A 17,411-nucleotide genomic window follows, 5' to 3' on the forward strand; every position below is an offset into this window, starting at 1 on the left:
GCAAACCACTGCGCCACCTCTCACCTTAATCTGAAGTAATAAGAATGGCTAGTTTAATTAATGTAATTTCAAAAAATTATCATACCGGTGAACCTATAAAGTAACCAGTACAACTGTGTATTTTTTATTCGTTTCTAAATAACACCAGAGTCAAATACATCCCTTGTCCGAAAAAAATACACACTTTTCATGAAGTTTACGTGAATTAAAGACCAATTTGCAGTGCAAACTTTACATTTACGTCAGTGGCTGCCGACGCATTTTAAATACTGTATGCCACCGTGTGAGGGGCAGTGTGGCAGATCGCTCAACAGGGCTTGAGATTGTAGCCAGTGAGTTGCAGTTCTTAATGAAGCATTTCATGCAAACAAAAAATTGCTTTGCCCACACTCTGCAGAATTCGTCACCACAAACGGCCAGAGAAACTTTCAAACGCTTCATTTTAATTCCCTGGCAACTTGCTCGCGTTTCTGCCAATTGGTGTTGCAACAACTTGTGCGGTGCGGTTAGTGGGACGGGGCTAGGCACGCCAAAAGGTTTTTGGAGGCCCAGGGAGGGAAAAAAAATACCTGAGAAGGTCCGCATTGAGGCCTCCTCAGCACTTTCCTGGCCTCTTCTGAGGCCCATTCAGCCCTTTCTAAGGCCCCTCCTAAGGGCTACTCTTGGCCTATTGTGAGGCCCTCTTGGCCAAACAAGCGGCCCGGGGAAGGTGGCAAACTGCGCCACCTGCCACCCAACCCTTCCCAGTGGCCCCGGGGCGGGGGAGCCGAGGCCGTTAGCTGGCCGTGTTGTGTCCGCGTACCCGTGATCGATGTCCGGCATTCTCAAAGTTGGTCCCCTCCGGAGCCAGGCACAGCCACCCTCCGTACACCGGCCTCGCCTGGAGAGACGAGAACATCGACGCGTTAGAGCGACGCAAGCAAGCGGCCGTGAGATCACACCCGGGGCAACGCTGCGCGCCGCAGCAACGGTGACATCGGTGCCGGTAAATCGCGTGACGTGACCGCACATGTCGATGTGAGCCTTTTGTGAATTAAATAAATCCATGCATCGTTGGGGAGTTTGTCAATCCGCTGCAGGCGAAGGCCTCCCTCTGCCGTGTTGGCCATGAGGGTTGTTTTATCACACTTCACCATCTGAGTTAGTGCAGGTGGGGTTTGGGTGTCCAGGTCCCATTGAGATACTACTGCTGCTACGACGGCGAGATGTTAACTACCTCGCTTGGTATGCATGACGTCATGGGTTCAACCCCGACTCAGCCTCAAATGAGTACCTGGTGCGGTGTGTAGCAAACCTTGCCACCAGGGAGACAAAGGCGGCCGGGCATGGTGCTGGCCACCCACCCCCTCGTGTGCTGTGCCGGCCTTCATAGGTGCTTCTCGCTAACAGCACTTTCCCCAACAGTCTGTTACAGGCTACATGGGGGATTCGTTGTATTTTGCACAGATGTGTGAACACGTGTGTTTCATGCTCATCGTGACTGAGTGAAGTTGTGTTTTGCAAGCAAAATAAAGGAGCCGCATTAGAGGGCTTTTTTTGTATTAAGCACACACAGATGTCTGGCAAATGGCCCCGTGTGTCCAGACGACGTGTCTACCTGACGGTGGAGGTAACAATATGGGAACTCTTCTCGGGTTCGCATAATCAACGTCGCTCGTTCATTTGTTGTTGGTTTCCCGATTGTGCTGCGTGTCACCCCATGCCAGAGAACAATCCGTGGAAGTAGACATCACACAACTACTACGACAGGGATCCTTTCACGTGACCTCCTATCCGTACCAGATGGGCAAGCACATTCCCACACACCCTGCTGGACACGGTAATGTTTTTTAATTCTCAGAGTTCACACTTGGCCAGATTAAGTGCAAAAGCAAACTTAATAGGATGGCTTTTTTCAGCAGTAAGCTTCACCATCAACTCACTCCACTTGAGAATGCTGAATTCAAACATTTAAAAGATCGTTGAGCGAGCACCAACTCAATTGGTAAGCAACCCGACGCACGGAAATGTGTCCCCAAAAACATGAAAAATACAATAACAAAAACAATATTCTACGTACCAAAATATTTGAATTTTTCGAACATCCAGAGACGGTGCATCTGGGTTGCATCCCCAAAGTGGTCCTTAAAAAACAAATAATTGCCACCGATTCTCAGCCCCCCGCCCCTTCCCTCTCAACCGTGCTCGCAGCACCAGTGACTCGCCAAAATGAACTCCCTTTACCAAGCGATTACCACCCTTCGGCACGAATCCACGCGGCTCAACTCGACCAAAACAAATCTTTAAAAAAAATCTGAAAAAAGGGAAAATCAGCGCCAAAAAGGCGAAAGTCGAACCCGGCTCACGCGTCGCCAGCCACACGCGCGCCCGCCGCCTCTCAACGGGAGAGAACGACAGTGGAAATGCGAGCAGCCCCCCACCCCTTCACCACGGGCCCCTGCCACTAATCCGGTGTGCGGTGCGCCACTTCAAGCGGGACAACACAGAGCGGGGCGGCGGTGGGGAGTTTGGCACGGAGAGCCGCTGGGCGGTTTCCAACTCTGCGTTTGTTTCTCCTGCGCCTGGGGGCGGTCTGTTGGGGGCGGTCTGTTGACAACACGGGGGGGAGGGTCAGTTCTACCCGTGACCGCTTAATGCAGTAATTGTCTTAATGATGCACACTCACTCACCTGCTCTAACACGATCCCGCTATTGGCACACGCACGCACGCGCATGCACCGTATGAGAACTCAACGTCTTTAATGTAGAAGGCAAAGGTGCAGTGCTGTAAGTGGAGGTCCTTCTGCCACTGCTGGCGGAAGGACCTCCACCTTTCCGCGATCTAACCCAATTTCTATTATTGGCTCCACTATGGATTTCTATTGCTTCAACCGCCGCGCCAGGAGACTGCATCGTACTGCCAACCTCTGGACTGCAAGTCCAGTGTGCGAACCTGTTCACCAGGGCAGCATCCCAACGTTCTCAATCGTTGCTTCACTACATTCGGCAACGTGTCCACATACATCTCCCTCCGCACGTGCCCGCAGGGTCTTCAAGCTCCAGCGCGGAGTTTGCTAAATGACCTCCACTCCAACGCAGACCTTTCTTTAGGTGGTTACAATCTGCACACGCCTGGCGATTGCGAAACGCACAATTTCCACACACCGTAGAGAGGGGCGCCGATTCCAATTGAGATGCAGATCATTGCGAGTGTGTACGTAGAGATGACTGATTCAAATACAGATAGAGGTATTGTGTGCGTGTGTGAGTTTGTGTACATCGCATGTGTGACGTGCAGAGAGCTCATCAACATTAAGATTGAGATCTCGTCATGTCAATTTGACACACTTTTATTTAACTCACTCTGTCTGTTGTTGTCGTTGTTGTTGTCGTTGTTGTATCCTCAAATCTTGTAACTCAATTTTAACCCACTTCCCGACTGCAAACTTGGTATACTTATGTCATACTGAAAGAACTACGAGTATGAATCCTTGCAGTCACGAAAGCTTCAAATCTAGAACTGATGACAATACTATATTCTATCATAAAAAAAAACATATTTGAAAACATTATTTTTTTTATGTTTCGGCTTGGGTCAAATTGTCCACGCTCAACTCACGTTGCCTGTAGTTGCTCACGGCCCCTTCCGTCGTGGCAAGCCTCGGGGCCACTTCCTGGAGTCGTGGAGTTCTTCCATTACTAGTACGCTACATTTCATTAAAGCGTGTTTTTTTTAAGTTATTTAAAATATTACTAATTAATGACTCTATTATGTTTTATTTTTATTATTTTATTACTTCCCTTCTACGTGACTTTACCGAAAGAACCAAGAGGATGAATCCCTGCAGTCACGAAAGCTTTAAATCGAGACTCTATTATGATTACACTTGTTTACCCAGGAAAGCCTCACTGAGCCTCAAGGCTCTTCTTCAGGAGGGTTATGCTGATTATAGGCGCCACGAAATGTTAACTACCTCACCTGGTTTACAGATGGTCGTCGGTTCGATCCTGACCCTGACGCCTGTATATGTAGAGTTTGCGTGTTCTCCCCGTAGTCATGTGGATTTGTCTCCGGGTGCTACCAGTTTTACCCTCCACATTTAGAAAAACGCGTTTCGGGTATTTGGTCGCGAAATATTTCCACGCGATAAACCACTCCGTCGAGCTATCATTTGTGGCCAGGTCGCTTCTCAATAAGAGCTATAAAGCTCAGTGCGCCTTGCCGGGTAAAATAAAAAAAAATGTAGTTTCGTTTTAGTTTCGTGTTTTCACAGCACGGGACGATGTTGCTATGGATAATCCCAAATCGAGGAAATTTGACAGGTACATTTTCAGCATTGGGGTGTATGGCCAACACAAGTTACATTGTGGATGTGTTTTTTTTATTCCAGCGAATAATAAATCGCTACCGGAATCATGATATCATTGTGGCCACCCAAACTTTTCCTCAGAGGAGGCGGGAAAAAAATGTTGATCTCTCACGGATGTTCGTCTCGGCTCGATGTCCAATCGAACGCAGTCGTTTGCACTTCATATTTTAATCTCGCTTCGGTGAAGCCACGGCGACAACCGCCGACGCCACGTCGGTCCCCCACGAGGTCTGTGCAAGTGCCACAGAAATCGATGTTGCACCGGAGCCATTGACGCCGCCACCGCCCCCCCCTCTCTCTCTCACTGAGCGTCGCCACGCCGTGTAGGGATCTGCGAGAGCGAGGCCGGGCGTGCCGGCGCGCGGGTCGAAAGCGCGCGCAGGCCCACGTGAGACGGCCGTGCGGACCGCTTTGTCGAGCGATCCCAAACCACCGCATGGGTGACACTCGCCCACCTGCCCGCTCGCTCGCCCGCCCGCTCGCACGAGCAGCGCTCTGACACTCACAGACACGCGAGCACGCACACGCGTACATAAGTACACACACACGCACGCAGTAAGTAGTTAATGTGCACTGTCGTGTGTGCAGTACACTAACTACACGGGGACATATTTCAATCGTCATCCGATAGCTTATCAACATGTATTTTAGTGGGGGAGCGGTGGTGCTGCAGTTGACAACCCCGAAGCTGGCGATCAGGGTTCGATTCCCAGCCACGGCGAATGCGAGACGGTCAGTTATATTAAATATGGGCTTGGGCCTCCTGTAGATCGACTCGGCATGAAACGAGTGCCTGACGCGGCGCGTAAACAGCGCTGGTGCGACCAGCAGCGCAAGGGGAGCGGCGTGGGTCCCAGCCACGACCGACGTCAGTGGCGGCGGCAGCGACACCCGAACTGACCCCGTGTCCCCACTTCACCAACGCGCACCGATTATGGCGACGAGGCACGGTCATAACCACAACTGGCAAAGAGTTGGGAGACCTTCATTCAGGACCGGGTGGATCATGGTTCATCAAGGTGGCGATGATGACGACGCCGGCGACGAAATCAACGAGCGACGCCTACCTGGCCAGAGAGGATGACGGCGATGGTGACAACGGTGGCGTTGATGAATTTGGCGGTGACGATGACGATGATGATGCACGTTTTTAAGAATGGCACTCCTTTTGAGTTTGAGTGCCGGCTGCCAGAGCCTCAAGCGCCCTAACCCCAAACATCAATCGATGGCAATTAGAGGCATACGACGACGTGTTCAGGGGCGGCCGCGGGGCTCGCGAGGTGACCCCCGACCCCACCCACCGCCCTCCGAGCCAGGACTCGGGGCCAGAGCCTCGCTCCGCTGCTCTTGAGCGGAGAAGTGGGGAGAGAAGCTTTGTCTGCCACTGCCAAGGAGGGGTCCTTGTGCTCAGACCTGGTCACCAATGACTGCACAAGCGGTTTAAAAAAATAGATCTTTGAACCTGCTCACCGTGGAATACATAGTTGTATTTATATAAATAAAAAATCCCTGATATTATCCCAACTGTGCTCTTGGCATCGATTCATTACAAGAAGCGTCCATCCGAGACTCTTGCAGAACGGTGCAACTCTTCAGGCAGGAGAACGCCCACGGAAGTGGACATCACAGAGCTACCTCCGAGTCCCCTTCAAGTGACCTCTGGTAGGGGGGGGGGGGGGTCAGCCCTCTCCCCTCCACTCTGCACCCACGAGAGCAAAATTCGCTGCACGACGGTCAAACCGATACAGTGTATTCATATCTCCAAGCTAGAATTTAAGCACATTAAGTGCAGAACCAGATTGAGTGCGATGGCTTTTTTTCGTGCAGTAATTGGAGACTCGGCTGCGACCATTAAATCACGGCCACGCATGAGGACCCAGTTTCGCCACACGTGGCTGCCCGGATGTGAACTCAATGTTCTCAGCGGTGCCAGGTCCGTGTTGTGACCTCTGAGGAACCAGGCGGATGAACGAGTTGTATTTTGTTAATAGAGTTTCTGTCACGTTTTTTAATTTTTTGCGACAGCCGTGTTTTTGCAGGGGAAGTTCTGTGTCTCTACGCAATCTCTCCTGCTCACGTTCAAAGTCAAAGCGTCTCCCAGCCCAACCGGGCGTAGCACAGTGCTCATTTCCATTTGTGGTCATGATGCATTGGTGTAAATTACACATTCCTATGGCGGAAATCAGTTAGTGGTTTAAACAGCAGTCGTCGACCTCGTACAACGTGGGGATTGTTCTTTATTAACTCCAGAGGAAATGACGGTGATGCAGGTGCTAACATTGATGATGATGTGGGTGATGATCATTTCAACATTAGTGGCCGACATTGACAACGATGATACTGACGTTGACGGTGACGATGCTGTATGATGGATGACGAATGGCTATCCCCAAAAAGGGATTTGAATTCATACCCATACAATTTCCCCTTTCAAATTGCCACGGTGATGTATGATGATGAAGGTGGTGGTGGTGATAATGGTGACGATGGCCGTGACGGTGGCTGTCGGTAGAGACGCAGGAGTACGAGGAGATGTCGGCGTTGCGCAGTATTCCAGAAAACTCTCTTCAACCCTTGTCACCGCTCACCGACGCCACCAATCACGCAAACTCCCTCGCTCACGTCGCCGAGCCGGTTTCCTCGCAGAGCACAGAAGGCGGCCACACTCAGGGGGCTTTCCCTTTCGAGCCGCAACGTGTCCTGCCCAAAGGCCACTTTACTTGTGCGAACCGTCGATGCGACGTCCCCCTCCGCCACTCCTCATGGGTACGCAACTCTGACCCCCCCCCCTTCTTCTCCACCTCCGCCTGCAGCTGACACCGCGTGGCACCACCACGCGGTGTCACCAGTTGGTTTGATCGTTGCCATCGGAGCGTCGACATCCAATGTCAAGAATGATACTGCGATTACGATCGTTGCAATTTCCACCCGCGGTACCGCCCAGTCGATCCCCTCGACCCCTTTGACCTTCCGGCGGCGAGAGGAACGCTCTCACGCCTCCCAGGGAAGGGGCGACGAAAAGGTCGCGGTAGTAAAACAAAAGTGGCGGCAGTAAACGCATCGGCGATAGTGACAACGGCGTGGCTGCCTGCAGAAGTGGCAGTAACTTGCACAACAACAAAGCGACAGTGGCCTTGGGGTCGTCAAAACTTCCCGTTGATGAGCACACACCGGGGCCAATAAAGCTGCATGCGGGTCAAGGGAGTTGACGCCTGTAAGTAAGGGTTCATCGGTAATCTTTCAAAACATCCTAAAAGGATGACGGAGAAGAAGTAAGTCGGTAAACAGGTAAGCAGAAGATTGAAGTCAGTGGCTTCCAACCTTGAATTGGGGAGGCAATAATCACCCCTGTACAGCCCTGAGTCAATTATTGAAAATGCCACAGTCCCAGGGTTGATGCAAGTCTATCCACGAGACAACCACTGGTAAATCGATGCTTATAATTATATATATACATTTATAAAAACACACGATTGACAGCCCATTGTCGATCCACTGCTGGATGAAGGCCTGCCTGCACAGCGTCGGTCATGGGTTTGTTTGACCATACTTCACCATGCTGGTCAGAGCAAGTTGGTGAAATATGGAGGGATCCAAGACCCAGTTTTGATATTACTCGCTGCTCACGGTAGCCACGACCGGTAATCCAACTGTGGTGCCCAGGCTCAACAGTGCCGCGCTCCAACCACTGCACCACAATTCCCCAGGTACGTCTTACAGACAACACAATGCCTCTACGCTGATGCAATAACAAGAAGAGGTTTTACCCTTCGATTTAAAGCTTTCGTGACTGTAGGGATTCATCTTCTTGGTTCTTTCGGTAAAGTCACGTAGAATGGAAATAATAAAATAACAAAAATAAAACATTGTAAAATAATTCTCACGACGTTTCGGCCACAACGCAAGCAGCCGTCCTCAGGTGAAGAACAGGTCTGTCGAGAAGACAAAGTCTGAAGGTTTTACCCTCTCTGGCAATGCAACAGGAGGGGTCAAGACGTTCAAACACCAAACAGAAACCTTTACAAAGGCATCGAGTCAGCATGAACCACACGTGCGTGTGGCAAAGCGTGCAAACAAACATGCTCAGATAATGAATGGATTTGTATTTCAAACCGATTGGCCTACACCAGAGACGGCCTTCTTTATGGGCCTGTCTCTGCACCAGAGTTAGACCAATGAATGCCAAAAGGCAAACAGTGCAAAGACAATGGAAGTTTCAAAGTATGATGAGTTTGGATTCGAGCAGTTGGATCGATGGGACCTTTTTGCAGTATCAAAATGATGGGGGGGGAGAATGCATCATTTTTATATTATTTTCTTAATCATTTTGATATTGGGAGTATAAAAATGAATTTTGAAATATATATTTCCTGATGACGGCCGCTTGTGTTGCGATCGACTCGTCGTAGTTTTTTGTTATTTTCTTTGAACCCATCTACGTGACCCAAAGAAAATGTTTATCATTTTTTCAGCATTTTTTTATACTGGAACAAACGTCCCATCGATGTCCCTGCACTGACAAAAAGAGGAGCAGACATGAAGTGTATTGTTCAGCTTCGCACGCTACTCTTGGAAGCAGGCGGCTCCATTGTGGTGTCGGGAGATAAACCGGCACCGGGTTACGGGCGGGAGATCAACGGCGGAGCGCGCAAAAAAAAACGTGCGGTACAGTTTCCACAAACTTCTTACAGCTGGATTTTTTTCCTTGGCGAGCCGTAAAAACAACACTGCCAGGCTCACTCCGCAGCCGCGCACTGCACCTGCCCGCGTCAACTGCGGAGCGGCGGATGGCAACAATTAATCCCGTGGAGCGCTCCGAGATTTATTTATTTATTATAGATCGCGGTCGCTGAGCGCAAGGCCCCCAAAGGGCCCAACGTTGCAGAGTGGCCAATGCTTGTGAAAGGTGGAAGAGGTCGGGGGTGAAAATGCGTTTTGTTGAAATCGAGCGGCGGTTGTGAGAATTTGGGAACCGGGACGATGGCGAGGAATTCTGAAGTCCAGCGGAGAGACAGAGCGGGGCGTCCGTCACCTTAGAGCAGACATGGCAAGGGAAAGAGAACAGAGAGAGAAGTGTTGTGACCTGCAGTGTGGTGGGTTTGTGAGTGAGTGGGTGAGTTGATGGGTGAGTAGGTGAGTGAGTGGGGGGTGATTGAGTGGGTGGGTGGGTGGGTGAGTGAGTGGGTGAGTGGGTGGGTGGGTGAGTGAGTGGGTGGGCGAGTGGGTGGGTGAGTGAGAGGGTGAGTGAGTGTGTGGGTGAGTGAGTGGGTGGGTGGGTGAGCGAGTGGGTGGGTGGGTGAGTGAGTGGGTGGGTGAGTGAGGGGGTGGGTGAGTGAGCGAGTGGGAGGGTGAGTGGGTGAGTGAGTGGGTGAGCGTTTGAGTGGATGGGCGGGTAAGTGGGTGAGCGAGCGGGTGAGCGTGTGAGTGGGTGGGTGGGTGAGTGGGTGTGTGGGTGAGCGAGTGGGTGGGTGGGTGAGCGAGTGGGTGGGTGAGTGAGTGGGTGAGCGTGTGCGTGGGTGAGTGGGTGGGTGAGTGAGCGTGTGAGTGCGTCGTTGTGGGCTGCAGTGTAGCTGATTGAACACCGTTGCGTGTGCGAGACGAAAGCAGTAGTCAATCTGGTAGACTGCGTCCTCATTATGGGTGGAGGCATCTGTTGGTGAGGTTCTTGGGAACGGTAACCACGGTAACCACGGTAGTAGCTATATCAGGGCGACACGGAGGCGACAGACAAGCTACCAGAATACAAAGAGATGGCAGAGATGTTTTGAGAACGTGAATGTTTGTTTCTCCCTGCTCACGCTCACCCTGTCGCCGTCTCCGCCACGAGGTTCCGTGTTCGTTGTCGTCGTATTTGCTCTGCAGTTGCTGCCTTGTGTCGCTGTTTTGTTTTTAGTTGCGACTCTTGCTGCTGTTCGCGGAACTTTGGTTTTGCCTTTGAGATGAAAGTGTTCCTTGAGCGCGGCCACAATTGATTCCCCACACCCCGTCCTGTATGTCCCACACCTCTGATTTACCACGGTTGGCTACGTACCGGTGCGCGAGAAGTTCAACGCGCATACATGGACCCTTACTGTTATTCGCAACTTCTAATGGACGCGTGGAAAATCCTCTATTAGTGCGTGCATTGATTTTTTTTTCCCAGTAATGCACAAGCGGAGGCCAATTGGTCCGATAGCCCACACTTGTCTGTGGATTACAATCCCAGCGGTCTCCCGGCAGCGTTCGCTTCATCCCGTCATCCATGCTTATTGGCGATTAAAGAGCCGCCACCTTGAAGTGACGAAACTCCTTCCCGTCATCGATCTGCGTGGAGGTAAAAGGCGCAGCCCCGAGATTACCTGCTCACGTAATGCCCTCTCTTGTGGGTACTTGGCCTACTCTTCCACGCCATTCACGGATAACCGCGCCGACAACAGGGATGATGTCCGTGGACAGATGCCGATTGATAGGATTGGCCAACCGAACCCAGGCTGCCGCCACCGACCCAAACATCTTGAAGAGAACGCTGGCGATGGTTCCAGTGCGACCGTTCTCACTAACCACAGCAGTTGTGTCTCTCTCTCTCCTCACGATGTCTGGTGGCAATGTCCCTCGCTGGGTTCTTCTGTTGGGCAATCATCGCTCGGCGGAAACGTGCTTACGATCCGAACGCTCTCAACCACGCAGCTGAAGGCACTGCATGACAACTGACAACTGACAAAGATCCCCCGTGTAGCCTGTAACAGACTGCTGGGGCAAGTGCTGTTAGCGAGCACCTATGAAGGCCGGCAGGGCACACGAGGGGGTGGGTGGCCAGCACCACGCCCGAACGCCTTTGTCTCCCCAGTGGCGATGTTTACACACCGCACCAGGTACTCATTTGAGGCTGAGACGACCTAGGGGAGGCACAGGACCGGTACAGAAAATCGTCACTGGTGTTGGTGGCCGTGAGCGGGAATCGAGTTCAAGTTCATTTCAAGTTCATGTATCAGGTGTCGCCCTGTGAGCCATTCGGCTCTTGAATCGGGTGCAACCGCAACAAACAAAAAACAAAAACATGAACAAGAAAACATCTTAAAGTGAATGTGACTAAGTGCAAACAAAAAATTCAAGAACAGACGGCAAAATATTGCAGAAAAAACACCGTACACCAACCCTGTGCAAAAATCCCAGTGGGATGCAAGTCAAACAACAACAACAACTACAAGACAACTTAGATTATCGACTCTCACACACACACATACACACACCCACACACACATCATCTTACAGCAAAACAAACGCAAATCGTTGCACTCATTGCCAGTCCTTAAACGTGACATCCTTTAACCATTTACCAAAGACGCCAAAGGTCAATATCGTTTTAACCACCGCATCACTGACAGGCGGACACTGTACCATATTTATCTGTGTATACACAGAGTGAGTGGGGGAGGTCGATAACAGAGTGGGGGGATTTTTTTTTTACATCGAAATACCGGTGGCTGCTTCGGAAAACGGGAATAACGGGTTAAAACCGGTTCGCCGCATGTGTAGAAATGTCTTGGGCAAATAGACACACAAGGCCGCTCGCCTTTTCGAGTCGCCACGTGCCGCAACAGGACAATGGCCGTGGCGACGCAGAGGTCACGGGGTCAAGTCCATATCCTCCCCATCGGCAGTTCAAACAATGGGAGCGCGGGGGGGGGTTACGACATTTCTTCGCGACTCGCTGCACTCGTGACTAAACATCGGTGACCAGTCGCCGACTTTAGGAACCGGTAATCTATTCCGAAAACGGTTACCGGTTTGTTCCGGTTACGGCTGCACGAGATCGCTCTCGGCCTGTCACATCCATACCCGTCAACCGCTTACCTTATGACAGACCAAGTCGGACCGTATTGGTCACCCCGTGCCCCTTATAACTCTCAACGTTCATCCGACAAAGTCCCATCACAAGGGAGAAACACAAATAGACACGCAAAAATGTTGCCCGCATTGAAACGACACACTTCTTGCACGTTTCTTCAACGAATCTACTGCTCACAAACCTCCATTAACCCATGCGGCGCGCAAGATAACGCGTCTTGTGCGCGTGTAACGTTAAACACGGATGGTCACTGCATGCCGTGAAAGCTGAATATTAAACATTTCACCGCACCCGGTATTTACACCTCATGGGCTGTGGCTACGAGCCACGTGCCTCCTAGCCACCCACGTGCCGTCTCTCCAGCCTCTCAAGGTATGTTGGCACATCACGGTGGCGAGGAGATGTTAACTACCTCGCCTGGTATACAGGAGGTCGTGGGTTCTATCCCGACCCTGACGCCTGCTGTGTATTTGGAGTTGGCGTGTCTCTCTTTCTCTCCCTGTGGCCGCGTGGATTTTTCTCCGGGGCCTCCGATTTTTCCCTCCACAGTTAGAAACGTGCGCTTAGAGTATTTGGCTCCTATAAATTTCCACATGATGATAAGTAAAAAAAAAATAGTTTTAGTTCACATCCAGTAGACGTCGTACTATGGTGGTTGTGGCTACTCTCCACGTGCCTGCCCAATTCCACCAACCACCCGCAAACAATGTTTCCGTACCCGGCAAACACCACCCAGGATACATCTCGCCATGGCCTTGGCGACTTGCCAACTTCACGTGTGTCGTGCCATCTTACCGGGGGTCCTGGAAATTACGCGGCGAGTGAGAGAGGGAGAGATTAACCCCTGTCTGATCGGTTGAGACAGGGTCTGTCAAATCATTAACGCGGGGGTCACGCTACCGTGCGTAATGCAAAGCGCGGTGCTCTGCAGACAAAACTATTGGATGCTGCTGCTGCTGCGTTGGCAGTGGTGCAGAACAAGCACGAATACAGGTACTCCTCTACTTACGAACATTCAACTTACGAACTTTCAGAGATACGAACAAAGCTGTCCATATGTACAGTTGCCTATTGGGACCGAGAGTCGCAAGTTCAACCGCCGCGCAAAAGATGGCGGTGGTGGCATCTACATCTGCAGAACGTGAAGAACCAGTGGCATCAACATCTAAAGAAGATACTACTTTTTCAACCATCCCCCCATGTTTAGTGTACACGCCGTACTATATTTGGAATCGACAGGAGTAGAGTTGGACAAATCGACTTATGAACAGACCTCTGGAACCTAACTGGTTCGTAAGTAGAGGAGTCCCTGTAACAACACTAAATATATTCATCAATAACATAATGGCCGATGTTGCAGGCAATGACCCTTCGTCAAAGCTATGAAGCTCTGCCACTAAGCGTGCACTTTGCGCGGCCAATTAAAAACATTAAATTGTGTTGGTTAAAAAGCACACGGCCATTTGTCAATGAAGCAACAACCCTTGGCATCGCTTGAAGGAAGAATATAATAATAGGTTTTTACCCTTTCAACTGGTACAAAAACTGACACCTTTATACAAGGGATCATGTTTGCAATAACCACAACACAAGCAGTCAAAATGCAAACAAAAAGAAACAACTCTGATAATGATATCAATGATATCAGAGTTGTTTCTTTTTGTTTGCATTTTGACTGCTTGTGTTGTGGTTATTGCAAACATGATCCCTTGTATAAAGGTGTCAGTTTTTGTACCAGTTGAAATGATAAAAACCTATTACTATATTTTGCCACTGGTAAAGGAGGTCTCATAGTGTTGAAGGAAGAACATCCCTCCGGCCCTCTTGTCTGAGGTCACCGTCAATATAACTTGGATCAAATGTGACCGACTGGCAGCAGCAGTGAGACAGAGAGACACAACCGTGGACCGGTTTCATCCTCATCAGGTCTCATCAGCACAGTAGAGTAACGAGTCACCAATTCTCCAGTCACCGACGCTGGGAGGCAGAGCCGCCGCTCAGCACGGCGCCGGGTGTGCGTGCGAGCACAGAGCGGCCTCGGGGCTTCACAGGTGACCTCCCCCCTCTCATTGTCGATCCAAGCTGTAGCTTTCCGTGCCATCGGCACGGCTTCAACGATTCAATGAAGTCTATCGCCTTTTCCATTCTCGAATAGACCCGTTGTTTAACGTCGTGGCGAATGGTAGCGGGCCTCTCGTGGCTGCACGGCTAACGTGAGGCCATTACGTACAACATATTATCATTTGCCTTGATCTCTCCGCTGCTAGATGAAGGCATACCCCCCCCCCCCCAGCACCACACGCTCCCCACCCCCTAGAGCGGTCACCATCTCTCACGACGCCCGTGCCGCCACCCCCGCCAGCGTCCTGCCCCTGGACTTGGGAAGTTCTGCGTCGTGGACCCGCCAGCGCGCGAGGTTTGGATGCAAGGAAGCATCGGGAGCTTGCGGCAGTCGCCAGCGACCCCGCTCGCCGCTCGCACCAAGATAGCCAACAAAGCTTTGCTGTTGTCCAGCCAAACTGCTCAACCCCCTCGCCCGCTCACCTCACTCGCCCAGTGGCGTTAGCGGTGTTCATCCCGCCTTCGTGTAACTCACTGGCGGTCGCTGTTCGCGATGTGTCTCCAACTCCCAAACAGTTCTGCAGAAGTGGACTCAAGACGGAAATGTTCAGTAAAGCTTCGCAAAGCATCACGGTACAAGGGGGCACCACGGTGGCGGGATGTTGACTACCTCGCCTGGTATACGGGAGCTCGTGGGTTCGATCCCGACCCTGATGCCTGCTGTATATTTGGAGTTTGCGTGTCTCTCCCCCGTGGTCGTGTGGATTTTTCTCTGGATCCACCGGTTCTTCTGTCCACATTTAGAATCAACGTGCGTTTAGGAGTATTTGGCTGCTATACATTTCCACGTGATAAGCCACTTTCGTTGAGCTATCATTTGTGATAGCCAGCTCGCTTCTACAAGAGAGCCACACATTCTTTGGGTTTTTCGGTAAAGCCACGTAAAATTAAAAAAAATATCACGTTTCGATCGCAACACAAGCAATCGTCGTCAGGTGATCACCTTTTTTCTATCTACGTGGCTTTACCGAAAGACCCAAAGAATATTAATTCCTGCAGTCATGAAAGCTTTAAGTCAAGAGCTATATAGCTCAGTGGGCCTTACCTGGTAAAATAAAATTAAATATTAAATGGTGATATAGCGCCTTAACTCGTGATAATCTTTGCACTCTAAGGATTGGGATAAAGCCAAATGTACTTCTTAATTTTTCAAAATTCGTATTAATGAATTCTCTGAATAATTTCACCCCGATTGAGAACCATTTGCGGATTCTGCAGAATAGCATGGTGGGTGCACAAAGTCAGGGGTTCATCGAACACGACATCCCCGTCAGTGTCGATCCCTGAACCCAGTAAGCAGGTGGGAGCATGGGGGGCACCTGTAAATATGGAAGGGGTGACGCCCCATACCTCCACGCTCACTGTGAATCTCCACGAGAGGGATGAGACCTTTAACCTTTTGGCGAGCCGGGGTCACTCTCGCAAACGGGGACTTTAACCTTCGCCTCTCGACTTCTGGCCTGGCTCGACACAACACGAACGTGGGGCTCCATTGCATGCGCAAGACCGTGGGCTTCGTGGCGGGGAGTTTCACTTGCAGGCAATGTAACGGAAAAGGCTTGGCCAGCAACACTGGCTCCAATTCGCGTGCCGGTGATGGCCAACTCCGTGAGCTGCGGTGGGAACCTTGCAACTTCCCCCCCCCCTCGAGCGTTTTGCAGGACCACTGCCTTCCTGACGATACAAACGTTACGACGGGAACGTAAATGTCACGCGCCTTAACCCGACGGCCCTTGGTGACGGGCGACCTTTACCTTCAGGAGTTATGTGTACGGTAATGCGTGGCGAAGGACTGCGGCCATACAATGTTCTTTTTGTAACACTGATAATAATCATTCTAAAACTGACAACAGTTTTACAACTGGTGACAAAATCACCCGAAATGTACCAGGTCTCGTTGAATCACAGAAGCTTCCTCGTAAACATTGAGTTCCGTCCGATTTCGTAACGAGGCGGAGCGAACGTCTTCAGGCCGCGGCGTTCTGTGCACGTGGGGTCGAGAAAACACGCAGGCTAACGCCACCGTGTAAACCTTACTATGTCGATTGTTTGAAGTGTGGATACTCCCAAGTGGAACTGTAGGCCTGAATACGCTCTGGAGCAATTGCACGGCTACACCTGTACCTGAAGCTGAATGCCAGTTCTTGAATAATCTTCCAGCGCACGGAGCGACCCGTCGGACATCGATACCGACCAAACACAACCAGAAAAAAACCTCATGGGCGGAGAGCGACACGGCACAACTCAGCGCCGATCAGTACGGTTGGCTGCGTACGGTGCGCGAAACAAGTTCAACGTACGCCACGTACGCACGGAGGGAGGGAGAAAGCCCCCGCGTGAAAAAATGTTTTATCCCGTTCAATTTCGTACGCAGAGCGGCAACGCAGCGCTAACGGCGCAGCGACGCTTACGTAACGCGCGCTGCATACCTACACGACGGGTGAACACGTGCGCGTAATTGGATCGTCGTGTGCCGCCGATGGAAGGAGGACTCGGGGCTGACCACCGGGGGGGCTTTGGGGCAACGTCCCCACCGGGGCCATTTTTGCAGGGCGGCGTTCGAAGCGGATCGCTATCGCGCGCTACTTTGGCATTCCCGGGTCATTCCCGGGATCAGAAGTCTGCAAATTTCGACAAGGCAATTACGTGGACGAAGAATTAAATAAATACACCGCCACAGGTTAAATTCGTTGACCTAATTAGCATTCCATTGCTGACATTTGCAAAAAATGAAGATCCAGCGAATGCCGATCGGTGCATAATACTAAACAACAACAACGATGATGATGATGATGCATAAAGCCCTTCATCAGCGCATTGCTGGATGAAGGTCTCCCGATGCCACACGGGTAATGGGAGGTTGCTATTTTTAGCTGCCATACTTCACCACGCAGGCCTGTGCAGGTTGGTGCACGCTGGGACCCAACACCGGTGCAGATATATCACTCACTCGTCAAGTCATCCTTGGCCGGCAACCTTGCTCAGTTCAAGAAACGTACCAACTCCCATCTCGCGTAAAATAGCGGCGCTTTTAGGGGCATTCGAGGCCTGTGCTCGGGCAAGCCGTGACGAACAAAACCCCAGAATAGAAATTTTGCCGTCGTTCAGTTCTA

The 17,411-nt window shown here is 51.1% G+C and overlaps 1 protein-coding gene across 1 annotated transcript in view; it reads right to left on the bottom strand.

Annotated features, from left to right (window-relative positions):
• LOC144730195 (myosin phosphatase Rho-interacting protein-like) overlaps positions 1 to 17,411 on the bottom strand; it is a 107,955-nt gene that overhangs the window by 81,359 nt on the left and 9,185 nt on the right. Inside the window, exon 2 of the mRNA XM_078610809.1 lies at positions 803 to 880. Coding sequence (XP_078466935.1) covers positions 803 to 880 — 78 coding nt within the window. The remainder of the gene's footprint in view (positions 1 to 802; positions 881 to 17,411) is intronic.

Source organism: Lampetra planeri, chromosome 35 (assembly GCF_965212315.1).
Source record: "Lampetra planeri chromosome 35, kcLamPlan1.2.h2, whole genome shotgun sequence".
NCBI classification, from domain to species: Eukaryota; Metazoa; Chordata; class Hyperoartia; order Petromyzontiformes; family Petromyzontidae; genus Lampetra; species Lampetra planeri.